Source organism: Alligator mississippiensis, chromosome 12 (genome assembly GCF_030867095.1).
Source record: "Alligator mississippiensis isolate rAllMis1 chromosome 12, rAllMis1, whole genome shotgun sequence".
Classification (NCBI taxonomy): Eukaryota; Metazoa; Chordata; order Crocodylia; family Alligatoridae; genus Alligator; species Alligator mississippiensis.
Genome location: NC_081835.1, coordinates 67,232,069 through 67,255,511, shown reverse-complemented (window position 1 = coordinate 67,255,511; position 23,443 = coordinate 67,232,069). Strand labels below are relative to the sequence as shown.

Here is a 23,443-nt window from a genome sequence, read left to right as displayed (position 1 = left end):
GACCTGGCTCTGCCTTGGGGAGATGGGTCACAGCCAATTCTGAAAATCTGCAAAGCTGAGCTCAGCAGCTTAAATCGCCCCCTTGGTCATTGCTCTGATAAGTGCCCTGGGCCGCATTTGTTTGTGGGGTTTCAGACGGGAGCGCCCGGCCTGCTAGCAAGTGAATGAAGAGATGCACGCTCTCTTCTCGGGATGTAGTGCTGGTTCGCACGATGAGTGCCGCGGTCCTCCTGACGGGCAGAGCGCGCTGTGCGGGTGGCTGCACACCGTGGGGTCAGGGCAGCAGCAGTTTTCTGTGAATGTGAAAATCTGGTTTGTTCGGAGCAGAGCGATTCGTCCCACTCGGAGTCCAAATGACGGGGAAGCATATACGCTAGCTCTTTAGCAGGTTTAATGCACGGTTATTTTTATACAACAGGGAACATTACTTTGGTTAAAAATATTGATAAACACCAGGCATTCATTAGCTGAGCCCATTTCTAAGTCCACAGAAAAATGAACAAATGTGCTTTCAGTATAAGAGGTAATAATAATTAAGAGTGACAGCACCTTATCCCCTGGATCTGCCTCCCAGCAGCAGTTTGGCTGATAAAAAAACCCAGGAGTTAAGATAAGGCAGCAATTATTAAGACAAATCTTTTGAAGGGCCGTTTGAACTCCTGTGTCCAGCAGATAATCTGATTTTACAAGGTGCTCTGAGGGGGGCAGCAGCCGGGGAAGCAGTACCCAGGTGCAGGCTTTCGCCCTTTGCACCGGCATTTTTACCTCCAGCCATTTCCCTTCTCTCCTCGCCTTTTGTCTGCTACAGCTGTGCCGTATAAATCAGTCTTCATTCTGTCTCGCTGACACCGGAGAGAAAACACAACACAAACAATGCAGAACGCCAAGCCCCAAATATATTCATCATTTTTTTTTCCTTTCTACTGATCCCTTTCACACATCTTTTTGGGCAGATTCAGAAACCGCTGAGGGCAACTCCGTATTTCTTCCTTCATAAATACTGGATGCTCACCGAGCATGAATATTTGAGCAGATAACTCTGACTAAGGTGAAACCAATTGCTAATGGCAATGCATTTTTCCTCCGTGACACTGTACCAATAACTAGCATTGGGGGAGGCAGGGCTGCAGTTCGGAGCCGGCTAGCGAACGGGAAGGAGGCGGTTTGATCCCCAACAACGAAGGTGAATTTGTGAGCCGCTCCGGCCACGGGGCTGGGCAGACGGCAGGTCGGCGGGGGCAGCCCCCTGGGTGAAACGGGGGAGCTCTGGACAAGAAGCACGAAGCACTTGTTTGTGTAACAGCGTTGTGTAATGGTGCGGTGCTCCCTGCCCCGTGGCACCTCCAGCCAAATGTACCTGGCAGCGCCATTGCGGACAAGCTTTGCAAGCAGTCGCTGAAGAGGCCGGGAAGCCCCAAGAGTCCCTTTCCCTAAGGACACGGTGCCTGATGCCCGGGGAGAGGCTTGGCACGCGGGGTGTGGGGCTTCTGCTTATTTCTCTCTTTCATGCAACCTCTCCTTCTCCCTTAATTCCCTCGTACCTCACACTTGCATGTCTTTGTGTGTCTGGTTTCGGCCAGTGGCAGGGGGTGGGTCCTCGGGACAGGTTCGATCCCAAGGAAGACCTGAGAGCGCTTTATTTTGGAGTAGTTGCAGCCTCTGCACATTTTTCCCTAAGCGTAGCTAGCCTGTTAACGAATCCACTTTAGACACAGGATTTTGAATGCAATAGACTCTCCGGTCCATTGTGAAAAATCTGCCTCGCTTCACAGATCACTGCCTTGAAGCCCCTGGGCCTGGCCATCTGCAAGAGGAAAAGTGACAGGAACATTGCTGCCATGGTGCAGGAGCTGGTGTCCCAGCCCCGGTACCGCTGCTTTCACCACTTATTTCAGATACCAAATGCAGCTTTGGTCAGGACAAGCAGTTTGCAAAATGCCATGTTAGGCAAGAGCCAGCAATGAGCTGCACCAGTGCAAAATGCCCGGCTTTTGGTCCCTCGTGCCAATTTTCCCCCAAGCTCTTGTGCTGCGTTTGTTGGTTCCAGTGAACCCAGGGCACATCCAGGTGCGTGCAGCGGCCTGGGAGATGTTTGCCCCCTGGCAAGGAAGAGCGCCTGGCCCAGACGCTGCAGGGCCCGACTGGGCAGCGCCCTGCAATGGCCTGCGGGCTCGACTGACTGGCTTTTAGTCGCAGTCGTTTTGTGATGGCAGCATTGCAGCTGTGACGGTCCGGGGAATATGAGAGAAGCAAGATTTGTGAGGTGAGGCATTGTCTTTATTCGACCAGCTTGTCAGTTGGGAGAGATGCTTGACAAGCTTTGCAGCACAAAATGCCCTTCCTCAGATCTGGGGCACGAAATACCGTGCACATGGGGTCAGGAGAAAGCAAGCGCTCTATTCGTGAAAGTCACCTCTGCTTCTCAGCTGCAGTGCCCGCTTCCCATTGCACGTGAAGCTGTCTGATGTGGTTAGAGGTCGAGTAAAGACCAGGTGCTGGCGTTCACCCGGCCTCTGCGCATCCGCGATGCCCCGTGGACCGAGGAGGTACGTGCCGACGGGCCGGAAAGCCACCGTCTGTGTCCAGTCCACCTTCTGGTGTCTAGTAAAGCTATGAACTTCTGTTCCCAGACCCACTTTTGGAAACATGCAGTCACCACTGCTCACAGGGCAACCGCCTCCCTCGACCTCACCGTCCTGCCTTGTCTCCGAGGAAGCCCACGCAGCACCCGCAGGACGTGGGCCTAGGACCGTGGGTAGGGGGGCACGGGGTGAGGGGCAAGAGCCTGGCCTTGCCTTGCCTTCCCCGCGTCTGCCCCTAGGATGAACGGAGGAAGCTGGCTCCTGCAGCCGGGCCCGGCGCCCCACCAGAAGAAGCGCGGCGCCCCGCTGCGGTGCCCAGCTGGCACACGTGTGGGGAAAGAAGGGCACGCGGCAGAGCAGCTGCTTTGTTTGCAGGTTGCTTTTATTTACAAATATACTGAAGTGTTATCTCTCTCTCTCTCTCTTCTTTTTCTTGTGGGAAAGGAGCACAATGCATGGGAATCTCACGTACCTCAGCTGCCAGGTGACAGTGGCAGGGAAGATGCAGTGGAATGAAATTTTAAAACACTAATAAATAATTTAACAATGACAAGTAATTAAATAAAAAATCCAACCTACACACATTATGGTGTCTCGTTACCAACAGAGAAGGGGAAGGCAGGGAACTACTGTGACAGGCAGATGGTTAAGTATGAGAGAGCATTTTCATATTTTTTACAAGTTAAACAAATTGTAACAGACAGCTACAAAATACTACATTTTGGTAACATAAATACAGAATATATAAATATACAATTAATACAGCCATACACAGCTAAAAAAGGGTGTTCACTTAAAAACAGAGATCCCCATGTAAAATATCTGGAAGTCCCTTCACAGTCACTGCTAAACAAAATAATATTGTGCACGACCAAGAGGAGTCACGCTGTGCCCTCGGGAAGGCATAAGCTCATTACCACATCGCTCAGGAAGACCCCAGTCAAGCAAGACTGATCCCACCCGAGTCTGCAAAGCACTTGCACCGTGCCAGTGGGATTTGAGCACGTGCTCCGTGCAGAGGCACCTTGCTGAACGGAGACCTGACAAGCTGTAGCTCAGGTGGCGGTGATGTGCTGTTCACACCGGTAAGGCTGAGGGAACCGGGGCTTCCACACGCAGTGGCTGCCAGCTCAGCCGTGCTGGGCTTCAGGGGTTTGGCGTCCTGCATCTAAACACTGGAGAGCTTTGTGGCTCCAAATGCTGGCTCTAGTATCCCCGCTCCCCTGTTGCGGCGGGGAATTGGGCCTCGTGTTTGGAGCTTTCTCCCTGGACTCTCGTGGGGTTATGAGACGGCATCACGAAGCGGATGGCGGTCTAACAAACTGCACGGGCCCCATCCCTCGCCCTGCTATAGCAGAGAGAAAATGCTGCCTTGAGGCCAGTCAGGGATGGGGCCTGACCCTAGGGAAAGCGGGGAAGGAATCCAGCCCAAGCAAGGCAGAGGCAAGCAACACCACATCTGGAAGTCACTGCCTGCAAAAGGGTCCCTACTGCTGCAGAGACCAGGGCGGGGGGTGCCAGAGAGGCATGATTCAGTGCTACACGCAGAGCTCCCTAAAACTGAAACCCAGCCAGCAGCCGCTTGAAGAGTGACGGGGGTCACACACACCTTGTGGTTAGCACGCCTTGTGCTGGCCACGTGCTGGCGTGGCTAGCAGCACCTGGGCCCAAGCACGTGGGCCTCCTCGGTGATGGCGCTTTAGGAAGGAAACATCCGCAAGGCTCCTAGGTTGCGTTTCAGTTCAGAGTTGGCAAACAGCGTATTTTCCCATAGCACGAGTCATCTTTTACTTAGCAGATGTGAAACTCATTTAATGCTGTACCTCTAACAGCCTGGACTGTGGGTTTCTCTCTCTGCCTACTGCCCTACCGAGCCGTGTGGGATCACACTCGGTGGGGAGTACTTCCACCAGTACTGAAAGTATGAAATGGAAACCTGCTGGTCACTAGCTTAAAGCACGCACCTGTCACCGAGCACAGGGAATAGATTCAGACCATGCAAGGCAGGAAACTTGGTGCTAGCATCGCTTTGAATCATCTGCATGATAAGGACCTTGGAGGAAGTGGTTATTGAGCTTATCCTTTTTGATATTAGATCATCTTTTGCTGAATGTTACTGAGCGAGCACTGAAACCTTATCCATCATCTTGTACTTAATTGCATCTTGGCGTTGTTTAGTGTGACACGTATGCCGTCCTTAGCCAAGACAGCATGATTGAAATGCCATGAAGAGCTCATGTGATGCATTTATACCGGAGAGGGGTTAATTTCCTAGCAAGAGTGATCACTGTACGGTACATGTAATAAACTGCTGTCATGACCTCTCGCCTTCCAACTCCCACATGTGCAATCACTATTTGTGGTTTCCGTGGAAGTGCCAGATGCTAAGAGTTTTTGGCAGGAGTTTATCAGTTTGACTTGCTGTAAGATATTACTGTGATGTGGCCCATGATACATTTTACCTTTGCCTGATCAGTGACATTTCCCTTGACAATACAAGAGTAAACCAGAAATCAAAAAGGTCAGAGGTTGCTTTATAATCTTTTACTGCAGGTCCCAGGTTAAAACCACAATGATCGCGCTCCTGCGGGATAATTCATACTACAAATAATAGTGACATTTATTTTGCTTTAATGAACTTTGGCCTTTGAGAACTATCTTGGGCATGCTGGAAGTGGCTGGTCCTGCATTCAGATGTGCGTTCCTACCCTTTGCTGTCTCAAATTCACACTGGCACTAGGTGTATAGTTAGCCTTGGCAGCAGCATGTGGTGCCAGAGCAGGACATGGGGGAGCCAGTCAGTAGAGCACTGCCATGCAGCACCCAAGGGGTCAGGAGCGATGATGCTTACCCTGGATGGGCAGGGTGTGCGCAGCAGCATCTGTGCACTGAAGTAGCGTTGCCTATTCCTGCCCGGACATGAACTTCCCCCTGCAACAGCTGGCTAAGAGCCAAGGAAGGGTGGCAAAGGAGCAAGGAGTCCACGACAGGCATCCCGATGCAATAAGGCATCCTTTTGCTTCCGCCACGGCGTAGAGTCCATTGGCGTGGCACGTCTTCTGTGACACGAAAGGCAGCGCTGGGCTGATTGCTGGGAGGGGGGTCTGGGTAACCCTGGTATTTACAAGTGTGTCACGTGAAAATGTGCCAACATTGCCAACTTCTGTGACCACGCAGCGCAAGCGTACAGCCAACCTGCGTTCTGTACCGATACCAGCCGGTGCGAGGTGGGAAGGGGGGCGGGGGAGAGGTCTTTTTTTTTTTTTTTGGTACACTAGAAGGGAAAGTGTTGGCAGTGGCTGGATAAGAAAAACCCAGCAAAGCTTCTCCCTCTCAGGTGGCAGGAGGGAGCCGGTGGGCTCCCATGCGCTGCCCGCTTCAGGTGGAAAAAGCCCCTCCCAAGGTGACGAGGAAAGCGCTGTGTGCGCAGCATGCACGCACCCGAGCTGCAGCTGGTCACAGCAGTGTGCGGTTTGGGCTCTGTCTCCTTGGCGGACAAGGGCTCTGCTTTTTGCTTGTGTGAGAGGGAGAGTGCGAGGTGGTGCCCGTCTGTCTGCGAGCAGTTGAGCTGTGGGGCGATCTCCAGGTATTGCTAGGAGGTCTGTGCCAATGTCTTCTGCTTGCTAGCAGTGCCGCCCTCTCCGCTCCCCGGGGATCCTTTCCTCATGCCCTGAAGGTGCAAAGTCAAGCTTTTCTCTTGCAGACAGAGTCCATTGCACACCTCTTTCTGGTTTGCCTGGCCACGCTTGGCGCTCACAAACCTGTCTGTTCGGGCGCGGGCCCTCGCTTGGCGGGGCCTGCCTGCTGGGTGTCGGGGGAGGCGGTGATGGTTAATAACCACCACCTGTCACGGCAGGCGCGGTCTCGGTTTCTTGCCTGGGCCCCAGATGTGTGAGCTCATTTTCCATACAGGAGAGGAGCACGGCTCTCGCTTAGCTGCTCTGGCGCTGTCGTGCTCTGCTTGCTGCCCACCCCGCAGGGTGCAGGGCACAAAGTGGCTCTTGGTGATAGAAGAGGGGGTGCTGGACTGTTCCTGGGAAGAGTCCAGCGACAGCCCGGCCTTTTCCTGAGCATGTGGCGCTCCTAGCTAAACGGAGCGGGCTGACCCTGTCGCACACTTAGCTGGGTGCTGGGTTTGCCTGTAGACCGGCACGGTGGCAGGCACGGCTGGCGCCATGGCCGCGTGCCATACGGCTGAGTGCTTAAGCATTTTCTTCATCATTTGCTGAGTCTTATGTGAGAATTTGCAGCCCCGAGTCTGCGCCAGCTGTCACACTCGAGGAGTTCAGTTAACTGGCGCACTGAGCTGGTTTTTGGCTGGCATGGTCAGTGTTTGCTAAACATTTATTTGACGGGCCTGTCTACCGATCTTTCCCTGCGCTCTCACTTTTAAACACCCCGTGTCATTACGGATGTTGTCTTGGCAAATTTTTCCCCATGAAGCGCTCTCCACTCTGAGCCCTGCCTATACCTGCCTGTCGCTCCACGTTACAATCACCACCGTGTGATTTTTAGAACTACGTTATCATCGTTACTTTTATTAGTATTTAAGATAGTTTCTGCCCTGTAAAAACGGCCTCTGGTGGCAAGTCAGACTTCAGCACAGGCTGGCGCCGTTCCCCAGCAGCCCTGCACGCGGCAGTCTCGTGTCCTCTCACCCGCGTACGCACAGACCGCTGAGGGTGATGGCTTTTGTTGGGCTACAACCTCACTCCTACGCTGCCGCAAGCACGGGGCTGGCTGGCGTACCCGGGAAGGTCTACGGGGTTACGCCGGCGTGGACCGTGGGGACGTGAGGGCAGCGCCAGGCTCCCGCCCTGGTGCACCTGCAGTCTGTCGCCTGCTCGCGGGCGCGGGCGCGGGCTCGGACTGCAGGACGAGGCTTGCCTTGGCAAATCGGAACAGACCAGGACCTGAAGGAGAGCGAAACTGTTCCAGATGGACAGTGGAGCGTAGCACATTTACGTCTTGTGCAAAACACAACCAGACAGACCAAAATGAACAACACGTGTGTTGCCAATCACAGTCTAGGCTTGAAATTTGGCACTGAATTACAAATAAAAGTAAATGTTTTATTCTCACACTTAAAAAATTAAATATAGCTCTGTGTCTTGTAAGCACCTTTTGTTTTAATTAATTAAGATCAATACTAGTCTAAATGACCTGTCCCTAACATGCAGCTTCTCTCTGGGGTCAAAGACCTTTTTTATTATGAAATCACTGGCTTTCTCCACAAGTCTCATTGTTAACCAGTTTTTCTACGTATCATACAGTATAAGGGCTATAAACTAATGAGCAGACCTAGGGTTATGTAGAAAAAGTGTAGAAAGGAAACAAATGTTGAACGTCACATTTACATTAACTTCTCACAGTTCAAATGGCAATTTGTCCACAACATGTATGAGTCATGCAGTACGAAAAGGGAGGACTCTCCAGTTTCCTTGATTTATTTGTCATATGGTTGACTGATGTTGGTTTCAGCGGCTTCCGAAAAAATGCTTAAACATCCAAAAGAAAAGAAGAAAGAACGGAGGGAAAAGGTCTGGCTTTGGGCAAAATCCATTTCCTTTCAAACGACGAGCTCCAAGCCAACCAAACCGAAGGCGGCTGGAGAGCTGGGCCTCGGCCTTTCCACGCTTCCCTCCTGGCCTGGTGCGCGCTGGGCAAGGGAGGGCGAGGGGCGGTGGTGGCTGAACGCTTTTCTGTTTAACACACAGGCTTCCTAGAAAGGCTGTTGGCAGTCCAGAGGCAGCGGAGTCACTGTGAAGGAAGAGCTGGACGACATATGGCTGTAGAGTCTGCACTGGAAAAAGTCACTGGCTAAAGATATGCCGGCTCTTGTTTTCCTTTTATTTTCATGAGGCGAAATACGAGCTCTGCATAGAGTACAGCCTGTCAATGGGATTTCCTACTCTAGCCTGCATGGAGTTAACTTCTGAGGAGGCAAGAAAACAGTCGCTCAAACTAGTTAAAGAGGTATCGCTGTCAATATCATGAAAAATGGAGTCGTTCCCTGCAAACGAAACGCACACGTTAAGCTTGGTCCTGCGCAGAGAGAAGTACCGAGCCAGGGTCTCAGGTCCTACACGGGCTGCTAGGGGCAACTACCTGATCGTCACGCGCTGGGGTAAAACACCTTCGCGGCGAGGGCCTGCTCTTTAAGCACAGGCTGGCACTCAGATGCCAGCAGTTCAAAGGGTAGCAACCTGGCAGAGAAGGTGGAGCGCGGCCACGTGGCGTGGACACTGCAGTCTTCAGCATGTAAGACACCTTTTCCTAATGGACACGGGAAAGGGGCCACTCACTCTTCACACCGCGACCCTGGAGCCTTGGCCAGCCAAGGAGCGCAGGCGCGGGCCCTCCGCCCTGGCACAGGGTTACTGCGTGGCCCAGTGCAGGAGAGGACGTATCTGCACGGGAAGGGAACCCAGTTAAAGGCATAACCTTCCTGGACACGGATGGATCCCTTGACCATGCTACACCTTTGCACGTGCCTACATTTCACAAGCTCCCGTGTCTTCTGGCTTGGTTTGGAATAAAGGAAGGACAGCCGTCTCTTCCCTTCACTGGCTGCAATTTCAACTGACTTCACCGGTGAAGGCACCAGACGGTGCTCCGGGTCACACATCCTGGTTCTTTTCCTAGGCACTCTGTTAAAGTGGTTTCATGTGCGCTTGGTTGGATGCACAGAGCAGAGGGCTTCCTTTACAGGGCTGGGCAAAGCGTTTGCAACAAAAATGAACCCACCTGGAGCTCACCTGAGCTGCAGGTTTCTTCCTAAACTACACTGAAACTTAGCTCTTTTCTCTTTTCTTTACCACTCTCCAGTACTCACGCTACCACCGGCTCTTCTCTGCAACCAAAACACCAGTGTGGATGGAGTTCAACTTTCTTCCCACTGCCTGCACTTTGTTCCCATTAGAGCTAGCAAGAGATGTAGGTATGTGTCTCTACGCTTGAGTGGCCCTACGCCATAGACAGAACAGAGCCGTTGCGGGATACCAGGTGGACAACTACAGGCATGTTTAAATACCAGGCTGTATCTGTCCTGAATGAGCCACTAGCCTTCTACTTTTGCAACGCACTTGCAGTAACGTGTAAGAGTTGGCTTGGGTTACACCTGCCTGCGTGAAATGCTGCAACTGGGAACTGGCAGAAGCAGGTAATCGCCTTACGTCAGTGACTGTTAAGCCAGGAGGATGTTTTCTGTACTGACACATCTAGCAGCAGTACGAGAGCTCTTTAACAGATCTGGAGCCTATGCCTGGTGGGATCTTCTGAGGATGCTTGCCTCTGCATTTTGAGACCAATGCATTTAATCCCTCGCACTACAGCGTCTACAGCAAAGCCTTCTCTTCCCTTCCTCCTGAGCTTTGGGGGTGGTTTATGTGCTGTTTGTTCTCTGCTGGCTGCCTCGGGGTGGTAAAGTCGCTGGCTCTGTACTCTGAATTAGCTGCTATGGTTGCTTAGTGCCTGGGACAAGGCTTCCACTGCCCATCTGCGTGCGTATCAATACGTAAAGACAAAAAGTACGGGTCCAGTGTATCTTCTAGTGCAAACCCCAGGAAAATGATGGCCAAAACAAACTGCTAGACTGCCCGCGTGCTGTCTGCACAGACGTTCCCAGCCCAGCGGTGTGCCGAGAGCCTTACCATAAGGGTTCATGTGGTCTCCCGGCATCTGTGGCGGGGTGAGACCTTGCTGGAAGGGGTCCGTGCCATAACTGCTTTGATCCATCGCTACAATCTGCTGCTGCGGCGGTGCCAGCGGTGTGTATGATGTCATCATCCCTTCCATCCGGTTGGACATCACTTCTGCAAAACAGACAGCGGAGTCCAGGGCTGCTCGGCGAGGGGGAGGTTGAGGGGCAGTATGACTGGGAGTGCTGCCCCCCCATCGCCCACACCGCGCTGCGCAGGGGGAGATGAGCCGTGAGGTGCAGTTGCTAGAAATACCCTAAGGGATCCCTCCTCACCCTGCAATGCCCCGGATAACCCCAGCCACCAGCGCCCAGCGGTGTCGGTGCCAAAGCCAGGAGGATCCCATCCAGGTCCCGAGAGACAACCATCAATTGAGGATGAGGCATCCGGCTGGTACTCTGATGCCATCAGCCTCCACGGTCCCTTCACCTGCTCACCCTCGTTTCCTCCTAGCAGCAGTCAGCCTCGGCCGGGAGCACAAACGGCGCTGACCCGTGTCTCGTGAACTGTGAGGGCCCGGGGCAGAGCCCACCCCCAGCTCAGACACCAGCTCTGCCTGGACACCCTGCCAGCTGGAGGCTCGCGCTGGGAGCCAGGCTGTGCTAGGATGTCGGCTCCCCAACTACTGCGTGCTGCCCTGGACGTCCACTCCTCTCGCTGCCAGGACTCCCCTGCCTCGTGTCTGCAGGGCACTTGGCCACTTCACCTTCTCACCGAGGCACCACACCGTGTTTTGTATTCCCAGGGTAGCTCCCAGTCCGTTGTGGCTCCTGAAAACCAGCCTCGAATGCCTGGGCCACAGGAAACGAGGGGCCAGGTGCAAGCAGGAGCTCGTCTGTTTTCTCCCTTCTGCTGCCTAGGTGCTACCACAGGACCCCTCAGTCCCCAGCAAGAGGCATGAAGGAGCACTGACCCCACCTCCTTTGGCCAGGGTTGCTTCCCGAACCCAGGCCCAGAGCCTGGCACCGGCCGTGTCAGCCTCCAGCAGACTGAGCTCCTGGGGCAGTTTCTAAATGCCTGTCCATGTCCAGCACCTAGCACACGGGCTCTGGGTGCTGCCTGGAGCCACCAGGGCAAGGCAGTACCAGTACGGAGAACACCCTCGACAGCCATGGGAATAGCCCAGGGTCTCTGCCGCTGTGCCCCGTGGGCGGTTCATTCACCTGGGAGATGTGTGCGCAGGGGAACTGCTGCCACTGCCTACAGCCACTGGTGCTACACAGCGGCAGCACCGAGCCCCGCTCAGATCCAGGCCAGGCCCACGGTCCTTGGCCAGCTTCTCTTCCGTCTGAGGGAGGGAATGAAGCTGGGACTGGCTCGGCGGTAACACGGGGGGGACCCAGCTGCATCCCTTCTCCAGCCCCACAAAGCATCCCCAGGGCAGTTGGCTAGTCCTAGGCTGTGTCTGCATCGCTGCATGGTCCTGGGAGCCCTGAGCGTGACCTGGCTGGTGCAGAAGTGCAGGCCGCCCTATCCCTGTCTGAGTGCAGAGAAGCAAGCCTGGAGGAGGAGATTGCTGCTGCCTGTCTTGATGGCGGGTACCCGTAGGTCTGGCCTCGGGACCTGGCCCCGCGGCAGAACACGAACATGGCCCCAGAGCTGCGTAAACACAGAGCTCTGCGCGTGCTGTGCTCTGTACATACACATATAAATGTGCAGGTGGGCACAGGGAGAGTACACCTGCGTGTGTGCGCTCCCATCCATTGCACAGAGACCCTGGAAACTACCCCGCTGCCCTGTGCCCCTCTCCTTGCGTCCATCACAACCGTGGCTTTACCTTGGCCGAGGCGCTGAGAGTTCTGCTGCTCCTGCTGCTGCTGATGCCTTCGCGCTAGCTTCTTCATCTGAATAAAAAGGGAAACAGAATAACCTTGCGGGTCCGAAGGGAAGGATCCGGTTCCATTACAAACCTATATAGTCTGCGTGTTGTGCAAACACTCCTGGGGCCTCCGTGTTCATTCTTGGACACATATTTGGTTTTCCTGGTCATGTTTATGTGCACATCCTAGTCCTAACCTGGCCCTGCCCTGAGCCCCCCAACAGAGGGGCCTGTGCATGGCTGTGGGTCTTCCCATGCACGTGTGACCTGTGCAGCACGTGCAGGGTGCACAGCACAAACCTCGTGTAAAGCCTCATCCCTGCCTGGTGACCTTAGTGACGTGGGCCCTGCTGTGAGAGGAGAAGTCCGTGCGGAGGTTAACTGGTAGCTTACCTTTGCTCTTTGGTTCTGAAACCAGACCTGGACAACTCGCACGCTAAGTCCTGTTTCAGCTGCTAGTGTTTCTCTGACCTACAAGAGGAAACATTTAAAGATTAGCTTCCGTGCACCGATCAGGCAGGTCGTGTGGCAGCTTCTCTTCCTCTTGGGCGCGCTACGTGCTGCCCAGAGCCCCGGCTGTAAGCGATCAGTTCATTTTTGACCGCATGGACATTTGCTTCCTTCAAGACTCTGCCTTGGACTTCAGTGGGCTTTCAGCCTGTGGGTAGGGTGGCCATCATAGAGGACATGCTGGTTTTCTGTCCTCTAGTGATACGAAACCCAATGCCTTTGTGTCCTCTATTTTTCTCTTTGAAAGGAAAAATAGAGGACGTAAAGCCGTCGGGTTTCGTATCACTAGAGGACAGAGGACAACCGGATTGTCCTCTATGATGGCCACCCTACGCGTGGGTCTCTGCGGAGGAGCCTACCTTCCTACAGGGCTTGGAAGACACTTCAAAGGATGCTTTGAATGCTCTTCTCTGCTGTGTTGTAAGGATAGTCCTTGGTCGTTTGGGCCTCCTTGGGTCTTTCCCATCATCGCTCCCTTTCCCTTGGCTCACTTGTCCTTTGGTTGGCTTGACGTCTCCATCCTCATCATCGCTTTTCACTGTGGAAAAATCAAAAGGAAGTGAAAGTCCTGCTTGTTTCACTCAGGCAATGGGACTCTCAGAAGGTTAAACTAGCACGTTACTAGGCCCGCTAAACAGCAAACTGAACACTGTTACCCTACATCGGTGTCAAATCCAGCACCCTCCCAGTTGGCTGATTATCAGGTTAAACGGCGCCTGCGCAGCCTCTCTGCCACGGTCCAGGGAAGCACTTCGGCTTCTGTTCAGCCCTAACTGAGGGCTAGCTACTCTCATCGGCTTGATGTTCATCACATGCTTAAATGTTTTCAAGAGCAGGGCTTGCTGATTATTCTACAACATACATCACAACTTCCAAAATGGTGGTTGCACTAGTGCTGCAAAAGCAGGACAGTTAAAATCCAGGTCTTTTGATTAGACATCCGTTGTTTTAAACTATTTTTTTAAATATTTCTGCAAGCCTGGTGGTAACTTAAAAGCATACTGCTTGTTTCTTCACTGCCGTGTATTATGGAAGACTACAGCAGTTTTTCTCACTGTACTGCAGACATGCATGAGTGCATATGCACGTCTCTCCTGCTTATCCGAAGTGTGTCTGGCTGAAGTGTATACAGCCCCGGGTGTGTACACCTCTGTATGAAACTCTGTGGGAGCGTGCATATCTATCATGAATATATGATTTGTATTTTCTCTAGTTCGATGTGAATGATCGTGTGATCTGATAATGCAGTGTGCATTAGTGGTTAGCAGTGGGAAATCCTGACTTGCTTGCCAAAGGTTTATGAGTAAGCACATATTTTGTCCCGGTTGAAATAACTTCTGTGTCCACATCAACATCTGTGGCCAAACGCTATGATTCATAGCAGTCAAAGGGGTCTCTTACATGCATTTCACTAAACCTTTGCTTTTCATGCAGAAAGCATTAGCATTCTGGGGGTCTTTAATGTTAAGAAACATACTGTACTTGTGATGTATCCAAAGATTACATTTAGGGAATGAACAGATTAGACTTCAAATTCATTTTAGATCTGATTATTTTGCACCTAGCAATCTAATTGCCTTTCAGTTCCATAAGCATCTTTTGCATAATGATTAAAGAGAAGTTCCATCATTTTAATAACCTTGACATTATTAACTTTCCAGCCTGCCATTTCTACAGAAAGGTTTAGTGAAGGTTAATATTGCTCATTGGAGAGTTGCTTTTGTGGCCAGTGGATAAATATTTGATTGGAGAAGGACATGCTCTCAGCCTGAGCGGTGTGCAGTTGTTTGCACTCACGTAAGCAGTGGGGAGCTTCGGGCTTTTGCAGGATTAAACAGTGGAAGGAAAATGAGTCCTCTTTAATTTGGTTTCTTGTTCCACAGGTTTGGCCTTGGCTCGGGAAAGGGTTGTTTGTCCATAAAAAGAAGCACTTCTCACCTCTCGGGTGCATGACTGTGTGTGCCCTGGGGTGGGGAGCCAAGAGCAAACGCAGCCAGCTGCCTCTGCAGCAGGCTGGGCCTGGCCCAGGCACTCGTGACACTCAAGGTGGCCCTGGCAGTGCACCCGTGTCCGAAAGAAGAACTGGACCCCAGCCAGCACCGACTGCCCGTGTACTGCTGTGACGTTAACAGTTAACAGAGGAGGGGAAGGCAGGACCCCGTCCTCCCTGCTACTACAGAGCCGCACACGGGGAGGACAGGAGCAGGCAGGAGTTTTCAAGGGCGGTTTGTCCAAATAAAGAGAAGGAGATGGGCCCAAGTTTTGGTAAAGAGAGAATAAGATGCTGAAAAGCCAGGAGGGAACTGGCAGCACCCACGTTTGCTCGGGGCACGGAGCGTGCAAGCCCGGGCTTCTGGAGTCAGGGGCTTGTGGGCCTACAGATCTGGCCTGGCTGTGATGGACACTGGCCCACGAGTGGCTCGAGACCCACGCATCCCGTGACACAGCAGCGACCGTCACCTCACCACAGTCCTGCTCTGAACGTGTCCAAGGAGCACCAGGAGTGCCAGGCTTTCCAGGGACCCGAGGGAAATGCCCCGGCCACCTGTGCATTCGATGGACTGGTGATCGCTGTTGTTTCCCTGAGATGCACCCGGGGGTTGGACCTCACGCATCAGGCTCTAATTCAGTCAAAGCAGGACTGTCCGTGACAAACGCACAGCCATTCCCTGGGCACGGGCAGCCACTTGTCACCCTTTAACAATATTCTGTCCCTCACTCCTCTGCACACATTTTTCTGCCGCTCTGGTTTGTCTCCTACTGCTCGCATCCAGACAGCAACCGTCCTCTCTGGGAGTACGGACATGGCGAGCGCTTTAGGGTGCAGGAAGAGACAACAGCCAAGTGGCATGTGGAGACAGCCCTCCGCAGCAAAGTGGGGTTTCCCTTTCGTACCAGGCCCCATGCGGAGGCCTTGCCCGCCGGGACGGGCCAGGGCCGTCTGCGTGTGGGAGCGAGTGGTAAGGGCGGCGCTGCGGGGCACAGCCCCTGCTGCTGCGGTGCACGCCGCGGTGCACTACAGGCGTTGTTCCTGCAACACCAAGCTCAGTGTTCAGGTCCTCCAGGCCCTGGACGTGTCTCCATTGGGTCTGTGACTTTTCTTAGCACAACAGCGTGTGATCGGCAGAGAGAAACTTGTCCTGGAGAGCTCCAGGAATTGGGCCATGGCTGTGAGCCCATGGTCCAGGCCTGACTCGGTGTCAGCGTGTGCACGTGCAACCTGTGCTCCATCATCACATAGGAGCCGTGGGCCCTGTGACAGCTCCAATCTGCTGCTGAAATGGATGGAAACAGCAGGCTTTGGATCAGGCCTCCGCCATCGAAACCAGACAGATCTACCCACCCTGCTTTTCTAGGACAGTATCACTTGTCTGGATCTTGGCAGCTTGTAAATTATTCCTGCCCTCTGCTAAGGGATAGGACAGTGAGCAATGGCCTGAAATTAAAGGAGGGAAGATCCAGGTTAGATAGTTGGGAGTGGCGCTCACGCGGCAGCGCACCGATCCCCGTGGGTACGAGGATGGAGGCACCATCGCTACAAAGGCTGGCTGAGCAGCGAGCAGTCCTGCAGAATCGGATGAGGATGCTTGGCCCTGGTGGCCTTTCGAACTGGAAGAGGTGCAGGAAGAGCTCACCTGAGTCAGAGTCATCCGGGCTCACGGAGCTCAGCAGGTCTTTTTCTTTTTCATAGTCACTTTTGCAGAGCAATTGTCCTTCCTTCAGAACAAACTCGTCCCCTTTCCTCAGCTGCCGCTCGCAAACGCAGCAGCAGAAGCAGCTTAAGTGGTAAACGCATTCCAGGGCCCTCATCACAAACTCCGTCGGGGCAATCTTCTCCATGCAGCCACTGCACTTAGCAGCAAACAGCCTGCGAGAATGAAAGGCAACGAGGGAAACGTCAGAACGTGCATCCCAGTACCGCAGCGCTGGGAACGGGCAGCCTGACTTGGCCACAAATCAGTTTGCAAAGTGACTCGGCACGCTGGCAGCTGCGTGTTCTGGACACCGCCATACCAGCGGCACCGCGTGGATTCTGCACCCCTTTGGCTTGCGGAGTCCCTAAGATCTGGACCCCTCATAAGATTCCCACTACACGTTTGCTTTAGTGAGGTTGGAGGTTGGTACCTCTGTTCTAGTGTGTTATTGCTTCTCTGTTGGGAGAGAGAATCAAAAAGGCTAGAGGCACAAGAAATAAAATGGAACAATGTTATCCACGCCCTGAAAGCTCAGGCCAGAGCCAGTTTGGTTCAGCTTCTGGATGAGTCAAGCCTTATTATGCTGCTGCTGATTTGCGACTGAGAACCTGCTCTACACGGATCCTCTGAGAGCCCCTTGCTGGTGTGCTGCTTTCTGTGGAGGGCAGTACTCGGGCGCTTGTGGGGGAAGAGAACTAGCTCGGAGACGGCCAGAGCAGCCAAGCCTTCCTTGGGACCGCAGCAGCCGGCCGAGCAGGGGCTGTCCCTTTTGCAGGGATGTGAAACAGCCCAGGTAGGGCGCAGCGTTTGGCTCGGTCCGCACCATCGCTGCTCCCGCGCGCCACGCCACTCCTGCTCAACCCTCCACGCTCCCCACCCCCCGACTTAGCTTCGCTTTCGTGATGCCTGGGACGTTCCTGAAGTAGCTTGCAGGAAAGGCGCGATTCCCAGGCAGGTGAACGGCTGGTTCGCGTCCTGGGGCACGCGGCGCGCTCGGTGCTGCTACGGGTCAGCCTTGTTCTGCGGCAGCGCTCTGACGCGTCAGGCGAAGGCACGGGGCTTCCCCAAGGCAGCGCAGCGAGCAGCGTGCGCGTAACTGTATCGTGACGGCTCAGCCCTGTCGCTGTTCTCTTTGCAAGCTCCCACCTCCCGGGGACAAGGCACAGGGGACCTGTTTCGGGGTGGCCTAGGCCGGCTCCTGGGGCCGCCCTGAGGGGCTTCTGGTTTGTTTCCGCTGAGAAAATACAGCAAAATGGCAGCCACTCGTTTTGGAGTGAGACGGCAGGTCTCACACGGGCGAGATGGGAAAGAGATGCCTGGGTCTGTACATGCCAACAAGCTCCTCTCGAGGGGTGCAAGGGGCCAAGGCCCCAGTGCGCCGTGAGCCCCTCCAGCAAACGCCACCATTTCCCGTCCCGCCGCGCCAGGACTTCCCTGAAGCTGCTTTCGCTGCTAGGTGCAAACGGGGACAAAACCTGCCGCTGCGTTTGGTTGCTAAACTGGACTAAACTATAAAAAGGCTTTAGCCGGTAAATCCCTAAACAGCAAATAGCTGGCGCACATGCGTAATGAAGGAGCTAAAAGGATTAAACAACTTTAAAAAAAAAAAAGGCAAACATTTCTAACTGCTTAAAAAAGTTGTTTCTGTTTAGCTGCTTAAACCTATTTGCCTCCGTTTAATTAAGCTTGCACCTTTTGTCTAAGGAGGGTGTTTTATGATGGAGCATGCTTGAAGAGTCGGCAGATTAGCAAATCTGGTGTGAAGGCCTGCGACTCCTCTGACTGGCATCAGTTCATTTATACTGTGGTGACAGTGAACCTGTGCACGCTTCAGTACAACTCAATGGGTGGCTACAAGGAGGGATGGGACAAACTCAACGTGGGGTAGCCGCTTCCGAGCGGGGCAAGGCTGCTGATGCCCTTTCAGCTGCTGCAGCTTCCAGGTTTCTTCCCTGGCTTTCTTTGCAGTTCAAATAAATGCTATTGTTTAGCGTGACCTTAGCGGCCATAATCCTAAAACCATGCGGGGTGGGGTCCTTTAGAAAGGCACCGTGAGAGCATTGCAGTCATGATGATACAGAGCAAATCCAGCGTTATTGCCTCTACTGTTAACGAACTGAACGCCGAATACTGAAACTCTCCCGAGAAAGGGGGACATAGCAGGGACACGTCCCGCAAGACCCCTGTGAGGGGGCCAGAGCCGCGCTGCCCACATGCTCCTTGGGGATAGTGATGTTTTTCCCGGTCTGGCAGGCAAAGCTGAACCCAGGCCCCCCGGGCTGCAGAGCCAGCGAGGCAGCCCCCGGCGTGCGGGGCAAGTGAGAGCGCGCCTGGGCTCGGGGCGCTCCCGTGTGCACGGCCTGTGCCGGAGGCAGGGGGACTGGGCTGGAGCCAGGGGCATGTGAGCTGGGCTCGGCAAAGGGGATAGTCTTTGGCCCTCTCTGTTCCAGGCAACCAAGACTGGCGCCTGGTGGGCAAACAACCAGATCACGTGAGATAATACCCCACATCAGCGTCCCTAATTTCTCTCCCAAAGAAAAGCTGACCCCCTAGAGAGCTGTGCCATCCGCCGTCACCCCGGGAGAGCGACAGCAATGCCGTGGGTTGATGGAGAGGCCGAGGCTGACCGCACCAGGAGTGCTGGACACCACAGCAAATAAGCACACGTATAAAGTAGCCTGCCTCCTGTCTACAGACGCACAGGAAACCAATCCAGCCCCCTCCCGCCTCTGCACCGTGTCTCCGTGCCTCGTGAAGTGTGGCTTTCCATTCAGGATGGAAGGTGCTTTATCATGTAACTTTAAAATATTATTTAGTGGTGGAGAGTACTTGCAGCACAGCATTATCGTTCTCGTAGGTGGTCTCTGACTTGTAACGAGTTACATCAATGTAATACTAACTTGTGCAGTTTGCCAATTATGGCTAAAGATTTATATTTCTGCTTGACATTACTCTGTGAACTTCTTGCCTTCCTTTGGGTTTATCCTTAGGCAACATAGTAAAATGCCATAATCCACAGTCAGAAATTTGCAACATGTGATATGTATAGAGCAATATACACACACAATCCACAGTGATTTGGATTTAATTCTCGGATTATGAAAACTTCATTAAATCTATCTTATAGAGTGTTTATAGGTTTTTCAGCTCCCAGAAAGTAACCCAGGGTTATGTACTTTTTTGCACAAGGCAGTCTCACAACAGGAAACTAATCTTGACAAATGACCAGACTTTGATATCTGTGATCTAAAACACTGCTCATTAGACTGCTCATTTTATAAACAATGGTAATAAACCTGTTGAGAAGTCTGAGGATAGCAGAAATACTTTACAGGTCACCCCGACGGAGGTTTCAATCAAAGCAATAATTTAAGGGTAGACATGTGATGTTCTGAGCTAAGCTGCTCTAACCACATTTGGAGAAACGTTTCTTTTGCCTTCTATAAATTTCACAAATAATCTGCATAACTCTTGACTTTTTACCCCATTGCTGATTATCTCCAGCTCTCCCAAGTTAACGTCAAACCTCAAAATCCTTGGACTCGTTAAAGTATGCACAGTGGAAATCAAATGCCTTTATTAGAAGCCCCGGGAAATCTCTGACTCCTAAGCACAACGAAAACATTCCAAAGAAAATTGTTCAAAGAGGACAAAGGAGAAAAGCAGAACAAGAAAACCTTGTTTTGAATCAATGATTGCAAGAGTTTTATAAATAAATTCTGTTGCCTGGACAATTCTGAAAGACAACTCAATAGTGTTTTTTTTTAAGTGTGTTTGCATCTATGCCTGAAACACTTCGGGGATTTAGCTGAGCTAAAGCTTGGAACAATAGGCTGTTTTGTTCATTTGAGTATTTGTAATAATCACTGTGAAACAACTTTACAGTATTAGAAAGCAAAACACACACTGCATCTTAAAAATGGTCAAACTTACTAAATTAATTTTGCATCCATTTTAGGGGCAACAAGATGTCTGAGACATGTGGCCCTGTCTTTAAACAGTAGATGAAAATGCCCACCAGCGGAAGTAGCCATAAAGCTTTTATTTGTTAGGATATTCCTGTGCAGTGAGGCTGATTCGGTAATCCTTACAAACACAGCCACAGTTATATGATCCATGCGCCTTCCTGCATAGGGCCGAACCATCTGGTGTTTAATATGTACAACTGATTTATTATCTCTAGCGGAGTTATCTTGCTTTAAATGTGACCCTGCTCTGCTCCTGAGAATCACTGTTCTGCTGTTTACTCCTATAATGTCCTAACAACCTGCCCTCTACCTTTCTGATGCTTCACCCCGGGCCCTTCATTTCCTTCTGTTTGTGGGTAAATAGATTTTAATTGTTTTATTATAACTAATTTATTATAAGCTGAGAGATCTCGATGTGCAGTGTAAAATTTGCTGTTCATATTAAGTGTGGTTCAAGAGGTTTGTTCAACAGGACAGCGTTATAAAAATAGCCTGGTTCAGTCTGTTTGCGTATTTACTGGACCTTTGCAGTGAAGCAATAACTAGGCAGCTATTAAGCTATGTTTGATGTATGCTAAATGACAGATGCTGCTGTCTAACTATTGGAGACCTTAAATCATTTTCCTTTCTCTGTAATTCTGATGTGGCTTTTTGGAAAAAATCGTGGCAGACACCTAGTTTTGTTTAGGTCATAAATACAAAGCTGGTGATCGCTGGCTTTGGAAAATACTGTACGGTCTTTAACTCCCCCCGGATCATGGCTTTTATATGTCATCACCAGCATGGCTGTACCTCCACGTCAGCCAAGAACTCACTTGGTATTCATATCATTCAGTACAGAATGTGTCCAAACTGCAGGCGGATGTATTATGCTTTCTACACAACCGAATTTTAGTAAGAGAAAAATTAAATGACTAATGAATGCCATCTATTACCCTTCAGGAGATGTTTTAGATGGAACTGGTTTTTTTCCCCTATGACTTAGACTGGGGAAATGCCAGCTATATATAAAGCAAAGGAGTCTTGGATTTTTTTTGTGTCTTAGAGATTATGAATGCATATACAAAAGGAAAGCATTGCTTAGTCATAATAAATCCTAAACATTTGAAACATCCCAGATGTGCAAAAGGAAGACTGAAACGCTTTGATTTATGAAAGAACACAATTATTTTTGAGAAATACCGGAACATTTAAAAACTACAATCAGAAAAAATAATGAATGGCTTTATTAAAGGCAATTTCATATCTGAAATTTCAGTGGAAGTAAACCATTTCACTTTCTCTAGGTACCAATAAAATCGGCATAAAGGATAAAAGGTTTATGAAGAAAAAGTACCACTTCCCAAGGAAACGAACACAAACGCATCCTCTTATATACTGAAAGGCGAAGACAGTATTTATTTCCCACCCCCGTGCTTAGGATGACTCCGCGTCGGTGCTTGCCTTTAGCCGGTACACGCTGCGAGGTGCCACCGTCTAAGCGGAGGTGTACATCCCAGGCCATTGGCAGCAGAGCTTAAAAGCAGTCTGGTGCTTTTTTTCCCCTCTGAGAGATCAGTGAATATCTTACTTGTGCTGTCTTAAACTTTTCTTTGCTTGGCTAGGCCATTTGGCTGAAGAGGAGATAGCTAGATAGATAGATAGATAGATAATATGCACGTGTATTTGTATGTATTACAGTAATTATAACAGGAAGCGTGACGCCACATGACAGGCGAGCTCTTCCCTACACTGAAGTCAGTGGAAGTTAGGCAGGGACTTTGCTGGAGCTGGTGTCATGCAAGGCTGCGCTATTCCATCCTACGTGACCAGCTGTCAGGGTCACGGCTGTCACCTGTGCAAGTCACGGCACGTTTCGTATCACTGGATACGACCTTGCTCCTGCTGCAGTCGTGGGTCTTGCCCGCCCGCTCTCTGGATTGCCGGTTCTGCGCGGCCGGGCAAAAGCTCCTTTCCGAGCACCTTCCTGACACTTTCGTGCTGCTGTTTCTACGGGCACTGCAGTTTAAAAAGCAACCGGCCGTGAACACAGAGCCCATGCCAGGTCGGGATGGGCTCCCCGAAGCCTGCAGGTGCACGCTTCGCCATGAGCTGCAGCAGCTCAAGACTCCACCCCGTGTCCAGGAGCCCCGGCCCTGACCCCTCAGGGGTTTGGATCTCCTGCCCATTCCCCCTGCGGCCTCCTTGCTGGCATCGGGTGATGCCAGGGCTGCTGATGGGGTTTGGGGAAGGGGCGCTGGTCAGGAAGGACGGCAGTGAGACCCCTCACTCCATGCCACGCGGCCGTCTTGCACCACACGGCCTTCAGGGGAATGGCTGTCCATCATCACCGGGGCAGGGACGCAGAGCCGGAGGGACCCCTGTATCGTGGCGCCACAGGCACCACGGCACAGCTCCTTCCTCAGCTTGATGAAGCTCCATCTTGCCTTACTGCCCCTACTGAAAGGGAGCTCAGTCATCTTCCCTGCTCCGACAAGCAAGAGCACCACGGCATGGGCGCAGACCTGCGCTCCGGCGGTCACGAAAAGAAACACTTGAAGCAAGCCCCGATTCAGGAAAGCCCACGTATCCACGTGTAGTTCAGAGAGGCTGCGTGTGCGCCACGACATCCTGCTCAATCAGAGCTCGCCTAAAAAGAGCACATCTTCCCGAACTGGAGCGTACACGGGCAAAGGCAGAGGGCTTTCAAGCATTTTGCTTCCAGCAGCACATGGCAGAATGGATTTTTTTTCTCTGCTTAATATTCCCCCCCTAATTGACCACTTTGTTCTTCTGTCTTCCATCACTGCCAGGCAGCTTTATTTTATGGCATCTCCTCCTTACAACACTTTGATGGAAAAATTTATGAAGAATCGAATCATTGCTGTTAGCAGGGAATTAAAACAATTTTTCATTTACAAAGTCACTGATATTGCTCCACTGTGCTCCACCTTTGGGAATCCAATTGCTCTTCCCAGCTACTCCCTTTCCTCTTTATAGCACGGCAATTGTGCTGTACAGATTATGGCTGCAATTTTCTCCTAATCTGTTCTGAAGCATAGAAACTATTATAAAAGTTAAGCGCTTCAATTGAATTTATAAAGTCATAGCTGCAATTAAAAAGCCTAATGGATTAACAAGATGCAATGATTTTGTTAGAACTATACTTTCCGGCGGCCTAAACATTTGG

General features: G+C 51.8%; 1 protein-coding gene across 2 annotated transcripts in view; it reads right to left on the bottom strand.

Moving 5' to 3' along the window:
• Positions 1-2,946: 2,946 nt before the first annotated feature.
• The window catches only part of LMX1B (LIM homeobox transcription factor 1 beta), a 98,277-nt gene continuing 77,780 nt past the window's right edge, over positions 2,947-23,443 (bottom strand). For both annotated transcript variants that reach the window (XM_059715763.1, XM_059715764.1), the window contains 6 exons: positions 16,247-16,479; positions 12,971-13,149; positions 12,495-12,572; positions 12,060-12,126; positions 10,235-10,396; positions 2,947-8,595 (listed from right to left, as the gene is read on the bottom strand). In XM_059715763.1, coding sequence (XP_059571746.1) covers positions 8,438-8,595; positions 10,235-10,396; positions 12,060-12,126; positions 12,495-12,572; positions 12,971-13,149; positions 16,247-16,479 — 877 coding nt within the window. In that variant the 3' untranslated portion in view covers positions 2,947-8,437. The remainder of the gene's footprint in view (positions 8,596-10,234; positions 10,397-12,059; positions 12,127-12,494; positions 12,573-12,970; positions 13,150-16,246; positions 16,480-23,443) is intronic.